At 43.1% G+C, this 17,805-nt stretch overlaps 1 protein-coding gene across 2 annotated transcripts in view; it reads left to right on the forward strand.

Annotated features, from left to right (window-relative positions):
- Positions 1–4,648, forward strand: part of LOC1270858 (cysteine-rich motor neuron 1 protein) — a 105,028-nt gene extending 100,380 nt beyond the window's left edge. For both annotated transcript variants that reach the window (XM_061653010.1, XM_061653011.1), the window contains one exon: positions 31–4,648. In XM_061653010.1, the coding sequence (XP_061508994.1) occupies positions 31–1,148 (1,118 nt within the window). In that variant the 3' untranslated portion in view covers positions 1,149–4,648. The remainder of the gene's footprint in view (positions 1–30) is intronic.
- Positions 4,649–17,805: the final 13,157 nt, after the last annotated feature.

Raw genomic sequence — 17,805 nt, forward strand, 5'->3', positions numbered from 1 at the left:
TCTCTCTCTCTCTCTCTCTCCCTCCAACAGATCTCGCAACACGTTGCCAAAGCGTGCAGTGTCCGACGAGCTGCCCACCGGACAGCTACCTGCAAAGCCCGCTCGATCTCGGTTACGCCGACGAGTACGATGAGTCCGACTCGAATGAGCGCGAAAAGCGCGCGATCGCCATGAACACCAATGCGCACGGACCGATCAAGATCATCCCGAGTGCGCTGCAGTTCCCGTACGCCAACAGTGTCCAGCGGCTCCATCGGCATCTGGCCAAGCGGGACACGATCGAATCGCCCTCCGCCGCCCAAACCGACTACGCCGAGCTGCAGCAACTCTGCTGCCCACGGTGCACCTGTCTGCCCTGCCCGGAGCAACCGGTCTGTCCGCCCGACACCAAGCCACTGATCGTGGACCAGCAGGAACTGCAGCACGGTCAGCCGGGCAACTGCTGCCCGGCCGTACACTGTCAGCCCGAACCGGTCATGTGCTTCTCGAGCACTCATCGCACCTCCTACCCGACCAATGCGACCTGGCAGGAGGATGCGTGCACCGTTTGCCGGTGCGAGGCCGGCGAGCCCAAGTGTCAAACTTCGCTCTGCAAACCACTGAACTGCGAGCACAAGCTGGAGCTACCCAACGTGTGCTGCCCGGTGTGCGATCCGGCCAAGTCCATCTTCTGCGAGGAGCACAACTGTGCGATCTGGTGCAAGTATGGGTACGAACGGCGCACCGATGGCTGTGCGCTGTGCAAGTGTCTCACGTCGCCGCTGCCTGCAGCGCCGATCGAGGTGATAGTCGCGAGTACTACCGCCAGGACGAGCCAGGACGAGGCGAGCCTCACGGTCAACGGTCACGCTGGGGACGCTTTGCAGGACGGCAAACAGGAAACGGCGGACCGGAAGGATGGTTGGTTCAATGATTTGCGCATTGTGTTGCTGCTGGCGGGTGCCGTGCTGCTGCTGCTCGTCATTGTTACCCTACTCTATCGGCAGGTCACCATCGAGAGCGTGAAGAAGTGGCTCAAGCTGCTGTTCCGCTGCAACCAGCTGCCGCAGCGCAAAACGGCCTACAACCGGGTGTCCAGTACGGCGCCACCGATTGCGCCTACTCCTGCTCCGACCGGTGTCCAAGCGAACGACAGCAGTATGGCCTAAAGTAAAGTTTTGTTTTGTTTTGGTTTTTTGACAGATAGGCAGCATATTGCTCCTTTTCCTTTCCTTTCCTTTCCTTTCCCATTCGATTGAGTTTCGAGATTTAGTTATGTAGCTTTTAATTTTCTTCTTTGTTCGAATTTTTGTTCCACCTACAAAAGGTCACTCTAACTGTCACTTTGTTCTTCAGTATCGTTCTACGAAACGATATTGATTGACGAGAGAAGAGTTATGATTCACTTTAATCTACATGTTTCTACATCAAGAATGGTGCGCCTTTGAAGGCTCGCTATTTCTTCTATTTAATATTATTTCTACCTTTCAATCGACACGTTCTTTCTGTCCGTGATCAGTGACCTGTGATCCTGATCGCACAAGAGCACGGAAAACGATTTAGAACACTAAATAATCTACCAACCATAATTTGTGATAGTAATTAAAGTATGAGAAAAACGTAAAATTGATACAAATGAAAGCAAGCAAAAACAAAACGCAAAAAAAAGTGAAACGAAAGTATCGGAAAAGCCAACGAGCAAACGAGCAATGAGGTTTGCAAATGAAAAAAAGAAGAAAAAGAAGAGAAAGAAGAAGAAGAAGAAGAAGAAGGAAAGGAGGGAGAAGTAGAAAAAGAAGAGAAAGAAGGAGAAAAAGAAAAGGAAGAAGAAGACAAGGAAGAAAAAGAAAAAAGCAAACTACAAACTATATACAACAATGCAAACAGAGCTAATCCACACAAAAAATGGGATGAGTTTGATCTCTACCGAAACTAGTTAAGAAGACGGATTGGCTGATTGAAGAAAGCGAAAGCGATATGTTTGACGATGATAATGATATTTCAAGTGAAAAAAAAAGAAAACAAACGCGCGGAACGGCTGCGCAAACCGTCAAGCGTGTTGTCGTTGTCAGGTGCGTGAAGTTGTGTTAATCTTAATACTATACAAAACGTAAAACAAATACGTATATTCTTACGTTAAATATGCTCTTAGAGGTTTAATTCTATATATTTATTTACATACTGCATACTGAATTGGAAAAGCAAACCCTCCCTCCCTCCCGCGACACGAGTAAACGAACCCTAAGGAAGTTGATGCGACAAAACAAACAAGCAAAGTAGTATGGCAGTTAGAAAGACGAGACTCCTGATACTAATGATAGTGTTGCAAATGAGAATGTTTTTATTTTTCTTTTACTGCATAAAAACTGTAATCGAACTATTGAGCTGAATTGTGATGAACGTGTTTTTGTTCTTTCTTTCGCCATTTTGATGCTTGTGTTAAGCTTCCGAAATCCGAATTTGACGTGTTTCTACATGCCATTGTCTGCTGAGAAAGGTACGATTGGGGTGTTTTTCGATGAAATCACTAGGTATTATTTTAAGACATGGCAACAATAAAAGATGCCAGCTTTTTTTTTTTTGCTACACTAAATATTGTTTTTCTTTAGCAAGAAAAGCTTAAGAAGAGTTTGATTTTGTCTTTCAAATACACTTTACACTTCAGTTGCAAATTATAGCAAAAACTGAAGAAAAAATTAAGGTGTACACAGTACAGTTTCGTACTTGTGACTGCTGGTCAACTGGGACGATCGGCTTCCGTTCTGAAGGAGGCAAATGAATCGTCACAGAGCAGCGTACGATATAAAGTCGTTACAATTTCAAGCATAATTGTATAGACAAAAAGGATAATGCATGAGAAGAAGAGAGCGAGCAGAAAAGTGACAGGGGACAGTGTAATATATTGTGGTCATTTAGGACGTACACATACACACACAACAAGAATGGGAAAGAAAGATTAATCATTGTTGCTAAAATGATATGATAAAAACACAAACAATCGATGCTTCCAACAAAACAAAAAAAAAACAGAAAACAAAGCGCAACAGTACCATTGAGCTGAAAATCTATCCAAAATTATAATACATAAATACAAAAATCAATAGAAACAATGAAGAAAAGTATAGCAAAAAACCAGGAACCAGACGATCGTAGGTGAGTGTAAGAAACATACGACAGAAACAGTGCAAAAGTTCCTGCAGACCACACAGCTACACACTAAAGCGCATTCTAAATGTTCTAACATTTCGACCATCCCGTTTTAAGCTAAGCTTTCGAAGGTTTTAAGACAAGCTTTCCCAAAACTATGCACAAACATACATACACACACACATACTATCCTGTCACTGCATATCACTTCACACGCTAGGCAAATCATTTATCAAACAAAAACAACCCGTACTGTCATACAAAAACCGATGAGATGCTCCTCATCGTCGCGGAACAGTTTGTGTAGGTAGTACGGAAAGAATGGGAAACAATTTATCTAACACATATATATCTAACCCGAAAAACACATGCATACTTGCTACCTAAATGTTGTCGCTTGTGCTTCATTACTCTGCATATCCCTTTCTACACGCACTCACAGCAGACTCGCCTCACACCTCATATTCATCGAACACTTTGCTTAGAAACAACCAAAAAATCATCGAGCTGCATCAATGACCATATTTTTACCCCATCCCTCACATACTGTACATGTATTGGTACGCAAACTGCAGTCAAAAAACTGCATTTACCACACACATACAAACACAGATGAAAAGGTAGTGGAGAATGTGGAGCTGTACAGAAGATAGAGAAAGTTCATTGCAATAAAATCCCTTCAAGCTGCTTACATTATTTACTATCGTTTCAGCTAACAATACAAAAAAAATGGATTTGGTTCCTTACTTTCCACCATATTCCCTCAAATTAATAGGGTCAGTATTCTATAAACAAAATCACACACACACATACTTTAAAATACAGCTTACGATTATCAATTATCACATATTATCCCACCTTTGTTGTTAAACTTGTATTATCACTTTACAATTTCCCATCACCATATAATTTCAAACGCTCTTACTTGATCGGTAAATGTGCATCGTTTTCCCCCAAACGAACCACCCCGTAAAGCCTCCAAATACAAAGAGGTAACATACAATATAGCACAACGCTTGACATGTATGTATAAATGCAACAGCAAATGCTTCAGGCTTCAGGTGTCAAGACGAGAGAGACGTTAAAATCCTTTTGTGAGTAAAAGGAGACAGTTAAATAAAGAAACGCTATCAAATATGTAACAAAAAAAAAAACAACAGACAGAAGAAGAAAACAATACAAGAAAACAAATCAAACCAATCGCTAGTGATGCTTTTACTGATCAAACATCCTGCGCAAGCAGACACGGGGGTGATGATGATATAGACAAATTGGGGTTGGGATGGGAAACCCAACCCGCTGCGTTAGGAGAGAACAATTCGCTACTAAACAACAAAACCAATGGTTTGCGATGACAGATGATGATTATATTATTGTGAATAGTTATCGAGCGATGCGGGAAGGAGGGAAGCAGGAAGGGAGGTTATGTAATTTGTAAAAAGGAATACAATATACAGCTAGAAACGTAAGAAATATATAAGCATACGAATTCGGATGAAACCTAAGTATCGAAAACCGTCAACCGCTTGTGTTATTGTGCTTATTGCTAAAAAGAGAGTAGATTTGTTTGAAAGAAACGAGATTGGAAACATTTCAAGGGGTAAATATCGTGCAAAACTTCCACCTTTCCAATTTTTCCTCCATTTAATTGGGTTGACCAACATTGGTACACAGCATTCAATTAGCGTAAAACGGGGCGAGCGGTAAACTTTCCACGCCGAAGAAATTGAGTGTACTTTTCAAAGGGTGCTGCTCCGTTGCTGTTACGCGCTTGTTAGGCCGGTTATGGCCACAACAACGGGCAAGTTACAGCATCCTCTCCCATCAACAATCAAACCAGACCCCTCGTGTTCGGAGATTGTGTGGTTGAGCGCTTCACTAATAACTTCCAAATGGAACCATACACTTGGATGGAGCAACTGGAGCACACCACCTTCATCAAGCACAGGGTTGAAGTGCTACAACGTTGCAAAACTTTCCCAGCAGCTGCGCGTTTCTTCACTAAATAAGAATGCCCTTCAAGCAGAAATTTGCACAAAAAGTTTGCTTCTCTACAGTAGCTGCAGTCTCTCTACAGTCACACGCCCACAGGAAAGCGCTTTTTTAGGCAAAATCGAACAATCAATACTCTTTCGACCAACTTACCTAATGGGGCGCGTTTGTTGCAAAAGACGTAAGAGCCAATTAATAATTTACAGGACGAAGTTGGCGCTCGTGATGTTGTTATTGTGTTGCCCAATAGTATGATTTAACGTGGCTCATTCAATAAAATGCTCTTCGGGAGGGTGTTATTATGTATTGTTATTAAATGCCAATTTTTAATGCGAAAGTTTGCGTAAGCAATTGAAAAGCTTTTGGCTCAGACGAATCAGTCATGATGATTGAGTTCTGTTTTAATGCTTCATTTCTGCATCATGTTTTGTGTCAGTGAACCAAAAATATGAATAATTCTAAAATCAACACTACTAATTTCATATGAAAATCGTTTCATCAAGTAAATTTACTCTCTAACACGCAATCAATATGCAAACGAAACGCCTATTGCTGTGAAAATAATTCCAAAACTCAACCCCAACACTTCCTCCGCCCTTTAAACTCTTCCCAAAAATCGGTCCCAAAAGTCACCAACATCACCCAACATGCATCCGTGTCAATTAATTAGAAAAAAAAATATAGCGCACACGCGCGTCGATCAAATTATTCGGTCGGTCGTAATCAATAATCAGCATCACGGCATCAGCGGCCAGGACGCCCCCAAAAGGTGTTGTTGATTTTATGTGTGCTGAACACACCCGACCGGTCCCGGTCCCCCTTGCAATGCCGAAGCGCGTTGGCCAACGCATCGATACCGGCAGTGTATGATTCGATTGTTTCTAGCCGCATAATTCGAGTGCATTGTTCAGTGACGCGTACCGAGCGACGGTCGGCGTGAACAAGAGGCAACATCCAACCAATATTTATACCCCTTTGGTTCAAATTTTAGCGCCACATGGTGGCCGCCCTTTCGAGTTTCGATGGTAACACTAATGCAATAGTTTTCGATGCAGGTACATTCCCTCGTCCCCCTATGAACTGCCTCAATTTTCCACCTCGCGGTAACGGTGGAAAATTATCAAAACGACGCGCAATGTACACAGCACAACCACACAAAGGGAGGGGCAGGGATAGGGCAACAACAAGTCAATGTACACTTTTGGGGCGAAAAGGTGAAAATTCAATCACACCTTTGTATAAGGATGATGATGTTGAAAAAGCACATCCACGCCGCTGTTTTGGAGGATGGCGACAGACGACAAACAAACCGGTGATTGCTGTCGACCGTGAATGTGCAAATTATTTGGTGTGTGTGTGTGTGTGTGTGTGTGTGTGTGTGTGTGTGTGTGTGTGTGTGTGTGTGTGAAAATGTTTGCCCATCAGGGGTGGTTTAAAATATCGCAAATAGAAACAATCCAGCTTGTGTAACCATTCCCCATTCCGTTTGATTTTAAAGCGTACAGTGTCATTTGTGATTTGTTAATTATGACAATTGAGTTTGACGCATCGATGGAGGATCTACATACACTGTGTATTGAGGGGCAATTTTCCATTTCCATTTGATATGTGGGCCAACTGTAAATGGATGGTTTATCTGTTGCTGGGCATTTAAAAAATAACCCTTTTATTACAATTCTAATTACGGACACTACACACACAATACAAATTAGCATTAATGGCAGAGCTTTTAACACCTTCACTATCGGCTGATGTTACGATAACTGCCCATTGATTGGAATAATCCGCTGTAAACCTTCTCATTACTATTATTAGTATTACAAGCTTTTATTTAATCAGCTTTGCAGCGAAGGTTTGTGCTTGTGGACAGGTGGACCCTACTACCAGGTAAAGGTGGAAATTGTGATGGTTTACTGCATAATCGAATTAGAAATACAAATACTGGGGCCCTTTCCGATTTAAGTTCGTAGGCTGAAATTTCAGCTTGTCAGCTGTTTGCATTGTATAGCAGTTTTCGAGCAGCTATCTAAGTGGGTATAATATACAGGAGGGTCCCAAGGTGTATGAATTTAGAAGGCTGATTTTTATCGCTTGTGTTTTTGAATGAAGATTTTAAGATTGTTTTGTGTATTCGTCAAGCCTGCAAAAAGTTTGTTTGAGCAAATGTTTTCACTCGTCTTTTTAAAAAATGATTTTCAAATTTGGTTATAAAAACATTTTATGAGACCACCTGCACTACATACACTTTTATTCTAGATTCCATCACCTGATCTTTTTAATGCACCTTGGGATAAATGAAAACACCACCTGGTTTTGCCATTTTTTCGAGCAGGTACTCGAATCTAATTCTAGCTTTGAGGCTAAAATAATCTGCACTGAATCGACTGAAAATTGCAGACTTGTTTTATGTGTGGTTTTGTATGGAGTGTTTACATGATTTCAGCCTCCAACTGTCAAACTCCATACAAAAAGCTGACTAGAATCGTGAAGGGCCCCACTATTGGATTTTTTTGTAAATTTTATCCAGCTAAAACAAGCTTTAATCTTTTTAAAATTGTTTTATTTTCAAGGTTTTTTTTTAAATTACTTTTTTTTATTTTATTAAATATTACACAATTGTATATTTCCCTTTATCATACTACGAACTCATTTTTATTTAGTGATTAAATGGAAAAATTATATGAAAAGTGTTTACAACCTTTATTTATTTTAAATTTCAACAGGAATAAATTAAAATATCGATCTAGCTTCGTTAACCAAAATGCTCTTAATGAGAAAAAAAACACTGATTTCCAGCTCAGTGTTCAATATGAACCGCATTATTCAAATTATTCAAGATGGTTTTCAACAGGTATCATTTATTGTGACAGCTGGACTGTTGAAAAAAACCCTCACGCGATTTTAAAATAATGCCGTTCACATTAGAAACTGACCCGGACAAACAGTGTGAGTAATTTCTTCTATTTTTAACACGAAAAACTAATGCATTCTGTATATCAAATACCACAAAATACTCCACAAACGAATGATTCAAAATGTGTACATTAACAAAACAGAAAGGAAATTATAAACGTTCAAGTCCACGTTTTTCGTACATCATGTTAGAATTTAAATTCATTTATCTTTTTAAGTTTACATTTTTTCTTATTTTGTTTAATTTAAAGCCAGCAATTGTCTTTATCTTTTTATTTCTATCACAGCTAAAGTGGGACAAAGCTCATTTATTTCATTCAAAGTCATAGCCAAACAAGAAGGAATATTTGTTAAACATCATTCAGGTGTTCATTTCGGCAAAGTTGTCGCTCAGCATTCACTGTTCAAATGGCAATTCAAATAAAATGTAACATTTGCTTCCAAAAAGTCGTCACAGTTCCTCGTATTTGTAACACGAACAAAGGAAAATTTATCCTTGGAAAATCCATCATACGATCCATCAACAACACAACAGTCCCAGCCCCATCTTTACAAAGTATTGGTACACTATCTCAATAAACTCTTTCAGTTCATCTCCATGATCAGACGTCAACTGCATTCCGGACTATCAATCGCACGCAAAAAAAGCACGAATGAATTTACAAACGAAAGCATCATGTTGATCCACCGTAAACTAACCGAGTACGCGCCTACACTACATCCACAGGTTCAGCAGGCAGCACGCGCGCACATACGCATCACTTCCGCTCCAGCAAAACTTGGTGTTTAAGCCCCATTTTAGCACGACATCGCGGCCAATCGAAATTCCGACCCGTAGGTTGATCCATGAGCCAAATTCCGCTGCAGAAAAAGGATATTGCAAGACATGACAGATACGCCGAGCCGAGGTTGTTGTGCCCGGACAGCGCACAATAGCAATTGTTAGGCTGCAACCGATACGTGAGCGTTCTCTTCCTCTTTTTCTGCCATGTCACTGTCACTACCATCTTTACCCTCAGATGCGTCTGGCACGGGTGAATGCTGATGGAGCGTCTGCCGGGCGGCACACGTACGCACGCCCGATGCATTCCCAAATGAGTTTTTCTGCTCCGTTCGCTGCCCCCGGTCCCAGGAAGGCGCGGAGTGGATTGCTTCCACCTGTGAGGTCGAAAATGCAGCACGCAATACGAGTACGGTGCACTACCGATGAGCTATTGTGCAAATTTCAATTCATTGCTCCGCTGAGATTACAAGCACGCGAACAAGGTAAACCGATACGTGGAAAAGGGATGAGCCCAGAGGTTGATTTGAATGCGATGTTGTCCTATCCGGCGGGTGTGTGTCCCCGTTTGTCGCCGGAAAGCACTTGGAGATGGACACCCTCTCTGTACAGCGAACCGAAAACCGAAGAAACGACTCCGCACCGAAGGGAATAGATCGGAAGTGTACAGAAATTTACATTGTCGAATTTCATTGTCATGCAAGGTAAGGAACGGTGTGTGTGTGTGTGTGTGTGTGTGTGTGTGTGTATTCGGGCGGGATGAGGATGAAGGTAATGATGCTGGTTTTACACCCCATCCCCAAAGTCCCAAATCGATTTGTCCGAGCGTGCAGAAGTACTACAACAGTGCCAGCCGTAATTTATGGCACACCGAAGGAACACACCCCGACGGTACGGTGAAGTAAATGGAGAATTGTAAAATGTGGTAATAAATTTGGAACTCCACCAGGCAGATGTGGAGTGTAGCAGGCAGGTGGAAAATAGAAATTATAGATCGACTAACAAAGTGGTTGTAATAGAGAGATGATGAGTGAAAGTAAATTAGATTTTTCACAGCAACAATAGTCATTGCATCGAGTTCCTTTTACAATATCATTACTCAATCACTTCTTTCAAGCAAAAGGAAAAGGGTTACTCGGTTGTATAATCTCAAACAAATATTGACACTGCCAAACAACCATATGAACCATATGTTGCTTGTGTCCACAGACTCATTAAATGCGTCTCCGTTCGACGTGCTGCACTGTGCCCCGAGGATACGCCGTACGTCGTCCTTCCGAAGCGCCGTCTACCATACGTGCCATCTGCAGAACGCACTGCAACGATGCAGTGTACACTGTACAGCAGTGTTGGTTCCTTTGGCAAGGATAATTTCATTTTTCGGTAGGTTTTTCACGTACCGTTTCCGCACACGGTTCCCAGGGTATGCGTAACGTTGCCCGTAACGCATTCCATTGCAAACGGCTGTTGGAACTGTGTTGACCCAGGTGGATTAAGGCATTCGTATTTTCTCACGTACTGCCATGTGTGTGTGTGTGTGTCAATGGTGCAACGATACAATTCGAGCTATTCCTTTCCCAGTTAATCAAATTTTGCGAAATCGAAACAGATGTGAACGGTATCTGGCTGGGCTTGGAATTGCCAATTGCCTTAAGGATATGATACATTAGCCCCTGTGTATGGACTACTAAAAGCATACTTTTAACGTAACTAAAACGAATAATTTATTTAACAAAGTTTCATTCCTGATCAAACGATCTCTCTCTCTCTCTCTCTCTCTCTCTCTCTCTCTCTTTCTCTCTCTCTCCCTTTCTCTCTCTCTCTCACTGTGTCTCTCTTTAAGGCTTTGCGCTACTCCAACTTCAAATCAAAGTGATTAGATGATGTAGATGTAAAGTTTTACAAATCCAAAGCAAATATTGATCCCTCGGTACTCACCTCGGGCACCAACGAGGCTAACCCAACGTTAACGCGCGTGCCGCCCTTAAGCTTCTCTGGGAATCTCTAACCAAACATAAGATATACAGCGAGGAAGAACCGATAGTCTTATAGCCTATCAAGACTCGGAATCAATTATGCACAAACCAATCAAAAGTAGGAAGCAGTCAGCAGCCCGTAATCCAATAATTGGATGAGAAATTGATTGATTTTCCTGAACTCTGGGCACTACGTCCTCCACATTGTGTGTGTGTGTGTTTGTGTGTATTATGATGATGATGATGATGATGATGTGTGTCCGAGATAGTCCTTTCTTACGGATTAAAAAATCATCTCAATGCTAAGGAGAAGAGCATCAGAAACCACATCCGGCTCGCATTTGCTTGCGAGCAGAACATGAGGCAGATTATAAATCACAAGGAACGAACCCGCGCTTTGGAGAGGCCTCCTTGCTCATTATTTCAAGATCATACTAATGTGCTCCCCTCTCCTTGATAGCTAACGAGTCCAACTAAGCTTCGTCTTGCTAAATGTATTGCTTAAATAAATAAGATCCACACCATCTTAGGCACAATCTCATCTCAAAACCACATCGTTTTATCCCATTCCCCAAAACTCCGTTAGACTCGCATTCGCATTCGAAGACAATTACCGGCCGAAAGGACAAGGTGTTCTTGGGGCATAAAGTTTGAATAGGTAAAACGGAGTTCTCTTCTTACGCCCTGCTCCATATATGTCCATCGGTATGGTGGTAGGATTTCAAAGATAGAACTGAAAACCCGGATTTCACACTCTTACTAGAAGGGGAAGGGGACCATTCAGCACGTTCATGCCAAAGAAAACTCACCCTGCTCGGTCCGGTTTCCAAGCTGCTAGCCAGGAGCGTCGATTAGAATTGATAAATTATGAATCAATTGCAAAGAGAAAGCGCTCGAAAGCGAAGGACACTGCCCTGCACATCATGTTGGGCGAGCAACCAGATGCAGTGCAGATGCAGGTTCGGTTGATCCCAGGCCGTCGTAAAAGTGGCTCCCCAGTGTGTGGGCTGCTCCCGAGGCTGCCTGACTAATTTACACTTCGGTTCACGAGGGCTCAGCGTCTGTTGCACCGTGTGATCAAGAAGCGTGCGTCTTCCCTTGTACGTCTAGGGTGAATTAATCCTCTATCTCTCCCGAGTGCCATTAATTAAAATTTACCCTTACCTGGGATGGTGGGGGAGTAACTTCCGGCTGCGGTAGACGGTCTCTGCAGCAGCATTAAAGTTCCACATCTGCGCTGGAGTCATCCAAGGCGACTGCTGCTGCTGCTGCATCAAAAATCAACGTTAATTTATCTTGGGACTGAGACGGCGCATCGGAAGCGTTGTCTTCCTGCCAGGTGTGAGGATGAGCTTTAAAATGTGTCTGAATTACGTCAGATGTCGCCTGTCCTGTCCGATAGTATTGAAGAGAGTGGGTCATGTTAAGCTCCATACAAAAAAAAGGTAAAATAAAGGTAGATAATTGGAAAAAGTAACATTTCATTACTTACACTGCGCCCTTCCGGAAGTCGAACAGATGAAAACAGAAACAAGCTAACTTTCTCCTTCCATCTGACCTACTTCTCGCTTTGCCGTCCTGAAACCTTTTTTTTGGTTTTGTTTTATTTTCCACCTCCTTGCACCGCTATAAATCAAAAGAAATCGGTAATGACAGCTCAACGTCAACGGCTCGGCAAGCACGGACCCACTCACTACCCTGTCAAAACCGCCTCCTTCCAATGTGAACTTTGTTTTGCCAACGGATTACTTTGTTGCGCTTTTCATCCTTTCCTTTCCTGCTGCCACGCTGAAAGGACTTCACTGCCGATCGGGGTTGAAGTTTTGCTCCAACCGTGTCCAAGTAAAATCCAACAGACCAACCGTTGTTTCTACCTATTTCGTGCTCCTTTTTTCAGTAAACTCACTTTTATACTCCTTGGCAGTGAGAGAGAGAGACACACACACACACAAACAGGGCGAGTGCTCAAGCACACTCGAGCAGCAGAAGTGTGGCGCAACATTTTTATATTAGTTTTATTACTCCCTGCCCTTGTTTGATCCACTAGTGGCAATCAATTGCACTTGCTTCGGTGCGGTGGAAAACCCCACCACGTTGTTTGTTCGTTCATGGTGGTGGTGGTGCTGCACACCAAGGTGTATGGATAATAGGAGGTGAAGTGCTTCAGAGCAAATTGACATTTCACGACTTGACATAACAATACTGGGGGCTCCGGTATTAAAATCGGGGAGGGCTGTAGGGGGGTATAGAAAATTGTATGCGATTTGACATAACAATACTCAATGATGGCGCCCGGAAAACGCGCTAACAATTCACCTCCTTAATAAAGACACCTTGGCTGCACACTACTGTACTGTCAAGTTGACCAAAGCAGCCAACCGACGGTTGCAACAGTATAAGCAGGCGGTGGCGCTTCCACCACGGACAAACAGTGGTTGGAATTTAATAATGTTTAGATTTATAGCAAGAGTATGGCACCAGACGGCAGAAGATGAATCTGAATTCTCGAAGTAACAATCGAAAAAAAAAAACAAAAATACACACATACACAAGCGGACGAGTACATTCTACGTGACAGTTGGGTGCAGATTTCACAGGTCGGCTTATTATTTTATATTTAAAAAAAAAATATGCTTATGATAATCCCTTTACAAGCTTATAAATGTTGATTTATTCATACTTTCCTAAAAACTGTGCACACTTCACAATACAAACATGTAGCAAAGACTCTCCGCCAATCACCTTTGTTTTAATAAATCCATCTAACCTCTACTTTCCATCCGGTCACTGCACCAAACGCCAAACTGGAACGCACCTCTCGATGATGTTTAAATTAATTTCCCCATTATTAAAACTTTCTAATCACACATACACACATTCCACGCAACGGTACCACCTCCTCCCGGATGGCACCTACCCCAAAGCTTTCTGCTACTCGAAAGGATGAGCCAAACCTCAAATACGAGGCAGGAAGCCGAAAAATTTTGACATGCAGTTGCAGTTCCTTCCTCCGCCCCAAGTGCCCTTGCGTGATCCGATTTGCACACTGCGAGCGAGATGATTCGGAACCGGATGAAAGCTTTCGGTGGTAACCCGGTCGGACCGGTCGGTCGGTTCATGAGTAGGAAATAATTATAAATTATGGTCGTATTCATCGGGGTGAAAATAATGCTTCACCGTATTTTCACGGCGCAACCGTTCCGACCCTCGCTGCAATTGTCCTGCAAACCGAACCCTTGGCCTTTTCGCAGCGTGTGATGTGGAAAAACTTTCACCAAACGGGGTTCATTTGGGCTAGCGGACGGGACCAAAGCGAGCGATGTAGATTAACTTCGCATGACTGTTGACCCAATTGCAGTGGTTTTTTGGAGTGGAGGTTTTGGAAGTTGCTGCGTTGCTGGCAACGGTACGGGGTGAATGATCCCACAAAACAAACACACATACACGAGCGTACGTGGGTGTGTGTGTGTGTGGGCGAGCTTGATCGTTAGTGAGTGTCTAATGAGCTTTTGAATGGAGGCGCATGGTAACGGATGATTGGCAACAGACCGGCCTCAATTGATGGGGAGCGTGATGGTGATGACGATGATGAAGGGGCTATTCTTCTGCCAGTTGGTGTTTAATACGGTTAAACTTTTCCTTCACCGTGGTGCGCTGGTTTGCACATACAAAACGTGGGGAGCGCAAGAGAGAGTTTGATGCGATTAAACACAAAGAGAGAGAGAAGGGAGGAAAACCCCGGAAGAAGTTTCTTCCCCCCCTTCGTGTGAATGGGTGCACAATTGGGTGCCGGTCATACTAACCCCATCGGTCAAACAAACACACACACACGCACAAACCACACAACAACCTTAACCCGAACCACCTCGCCTGCTGCCTTTGACGCCGTTTGCCAAACCGACAAAATGGACACCTCCGCACCGAAACGATGAGACAAATTCGTCCTTCCGCCATGATGGAAGAAAGGGTGGATGAGTGTAAGGGGAGGGGAAAACTTTCTCCCTTATCACCACCACCAGACAGGCTACAAATTGGATTTGGTTTGACTGTTCATCTTGCCAGGACGCCGGGTCACGGGTGTGCGCGTTAGGTTTGGAAAAAAAAACTTTACCCAGAATGGGTGGGCACCCCGGAACTGGAACCGACGGAAATAGATTCGTCCGTTCAAGTAGATTGCCCACATTTGCATCTATATGACGCGAAAAGTCAGCCGGTTTGTTTGGTGCCTTGAAGTGGCAGCAGCAATCAAAGTTGTTAGTTTCGAATAAAGAAGCTTGTAAGAGATAAACTGAGCGCGCATGTAATGGTCCCAGAAGGGTTTAGGTTGTTATTTGGATCATGAGCATGTGTCACTTATTTGGAGCACTATTCCAACAATGAGCCTAGTTATTGGTTAAGCCATTCAATAGCATTAGATCATTGAATGCCAATTAGTGCTAAAAAGTGTCGTTTATGGAGCGCCAGAGCCTGTTCAATATGAGAGCTGTAACTTACGACAAGCACACGTAGATTCTATATGGCATCCATCGATCACAACATTGGTGAAGCGGTGGTGTGAAGCTTACAGAGTGCTTGGAGCGTTCGGAACTATATTGAGCGTGTGAGCGTGTACGGAGTTAAACCTTTAAAGAGTTGTTTAACTTACTGCAGATTGAAATGATCTTATTGTGAACGAATTCCTAATGGGTATGAAGGTTCAATCTCTAAAAAATATGAAAATATTATTATAAGTAAAAGCTTCACAATTCAACTCTGTGGCACAAGCACATCAGTGGTACTAAGGTATACCATTGTTTGGACAACAATTTGACATTAAAAATCGATGTTACCTGGAGTAATTATGCTGACGTGCCTGGGGCATCAAAGCTCTACAATGATGACAACTCTTCTGTATTGAAATACCTCGTCAGCACCTTTCTGTACTTTCATATAGAGCGTGTACTCAACTTTGAACTAAAATTGACATGTATCATCTTCTTCTCAGCTTAATGATCTACGCAATCATGCCAATCTTATACAGCCTTGCTAAGCTTTCATTTATAAGTAGCTCAAGAGCCAGTCCTTACCACTACCTTGCAGGAGCACGAACGGCTTTCCAATAGATCACTAGCCCGTGCTAAACAGAGTCCAAATTGCCTGTCAAACCAACATTCAAACATTCTTATGTTGATATTCCAAAGTATCATTGTTTTATGTACTTATATATAATATAAAACAGAATCTTACATTCCAATTTGAAACCTTAATGAACTCATTTTTCGAATTGTTAACAGGAAATGCTTTCTAGCAAACAAATGAATCGCCAGATGGTAGGAGCAACGGCTATACTTATAGCAACTCTGCACACATTTCCAAAGGATTGAATTTCCCACATATAAGCCCCCGTACAATAATCCATGTCTGTCAAACCTATCCTCACTCCTCCTCCGGTCGAACAGGTTACGGTGTACCATTTGGCCGGACGAAAAATGGGCGGTAAAGATAAAGAATGTAACACGAAAGATCATCCCAGGCCCGGACGGAAAACTTTTCAACCTACGCCTCCCGTGGCCTATCAACCTGCCCCTGTGGCGAGGTGCTTCTTATCACCAGTTGGAACTGGTAGAAGCATAGCCTCAAACAAAGATGATATCCACATGCCGTTCCCCAAAGCAAACATGACTACACCAACCGGTTTGAAATAATTTTACATACCTTTTATTACAGCCTAGCCCTGCCCTGCTTCCTTCATTGCTCCTCGCCCTTAGCAGCTGTCACTCCCGCACTCGAGCGGTACTTGAAATTAGGATGCACATTTTATTGCCACATTCCGGCACATGCTTCAGCAGAAGAGGAGCAGAATGCAACGTAGAATGTAAGGCATGTGTGGCCAGCCCTGTTTCACCACACCAGGAAGTCGACTTTTCTCGTCGTTGGTTTTATTAAATGCCCAGGCGCAATGGATTGTCTTTCCCGCAACTACCATTTCACTAACTGCACCGCCATTTCCATCGCCACACATACCTTTTGATAGAGTGACGGGAAGACCAGAGTGGCGGTGTGGAATAGCGGGAAGAGTCCTTTTTCTTACCCTCGATTACACCACTACACACACATACACACATACCAGCCTGTCTGTCATAAATGTCTGCAGCTCCCGCTTCCGGGGTTTCCATTTGCGAAAAAGGGGTTTTCCCTGCAGAAATGGGTTGCGAGCCAGAACGGGGAGGACAAATATGAGCCAAAGAATGTCACCAGCTTCATTTCCGAGTATCATTCCAATTCGATCCATAAAACGACCATTGTCATCTACCGTCATCTGAAGCTTCTGTGAGAGAAGGGAAGGGCCTGCACGAGGCACACGAGGCAGCATGGCAAAGATGCCATTTCGCAATTGAATTTGAAATTGAGCAGTCGATTGGAAATCTACAGTCATTCCATAATCGTTTTCCAATCAGTAGAGGGCTTTTTTTGGATTGAGGACATGTTGTGTTGTTTGATTATTGATTTTAAAACTAGTACATTATTTATACACCCATTTTTCTGTGACGACTCAAAGAAGATGGCTGATTCAACAACTCAATTAAATTTAAATGAAAAAAAAACTCAGCTCATATTTTATGAGGCAAAAAAACAGAAACTCCAAGATCCTCCCTCTTCTGCAAAATAAACAAAAAAGAAACTGCTTTCCGTTTGCATACTAAAAACGCAAGACTAACGCTTGCACGCTCGGCCCATTTACGTACGCTTCACTTAACGCACCAGCTATGTCGTTACTATTACCATAAATTGTGCACTATCATCACTGTGGTGCTCAGCGCTGCTTGCCATGCTGCTTTGCACTGTGCTCGAACTTCTCTCTATTTGTTTTACCTTTTAACCATCATCCAAGCAAGCAGCTGCACGTATACACACCACTACGGCTAGGACAGGAGCGAGCGAGGGGACACTTTCCTAGGCACCCCAATACGTCTGCGGAATTATCATCCGAAGGGTAATGCAGCTCCTCCGCCAGCAGTATACGCCGGTAAGATGCGA

Source organism: Anopheles gambiae, chromosome 3, assembly GCF_943734735.2.
Source record: "Anopheles gambiae chromosome 3, idAnoGambNW_F1_1, whole genome shotgun sequence".
Lineage (NCBI taxonomy): Eukaryota > Metazoa > Arthropoda > Insecta > Diptera > Culicidae > Anopheles > Anopheles gambiae.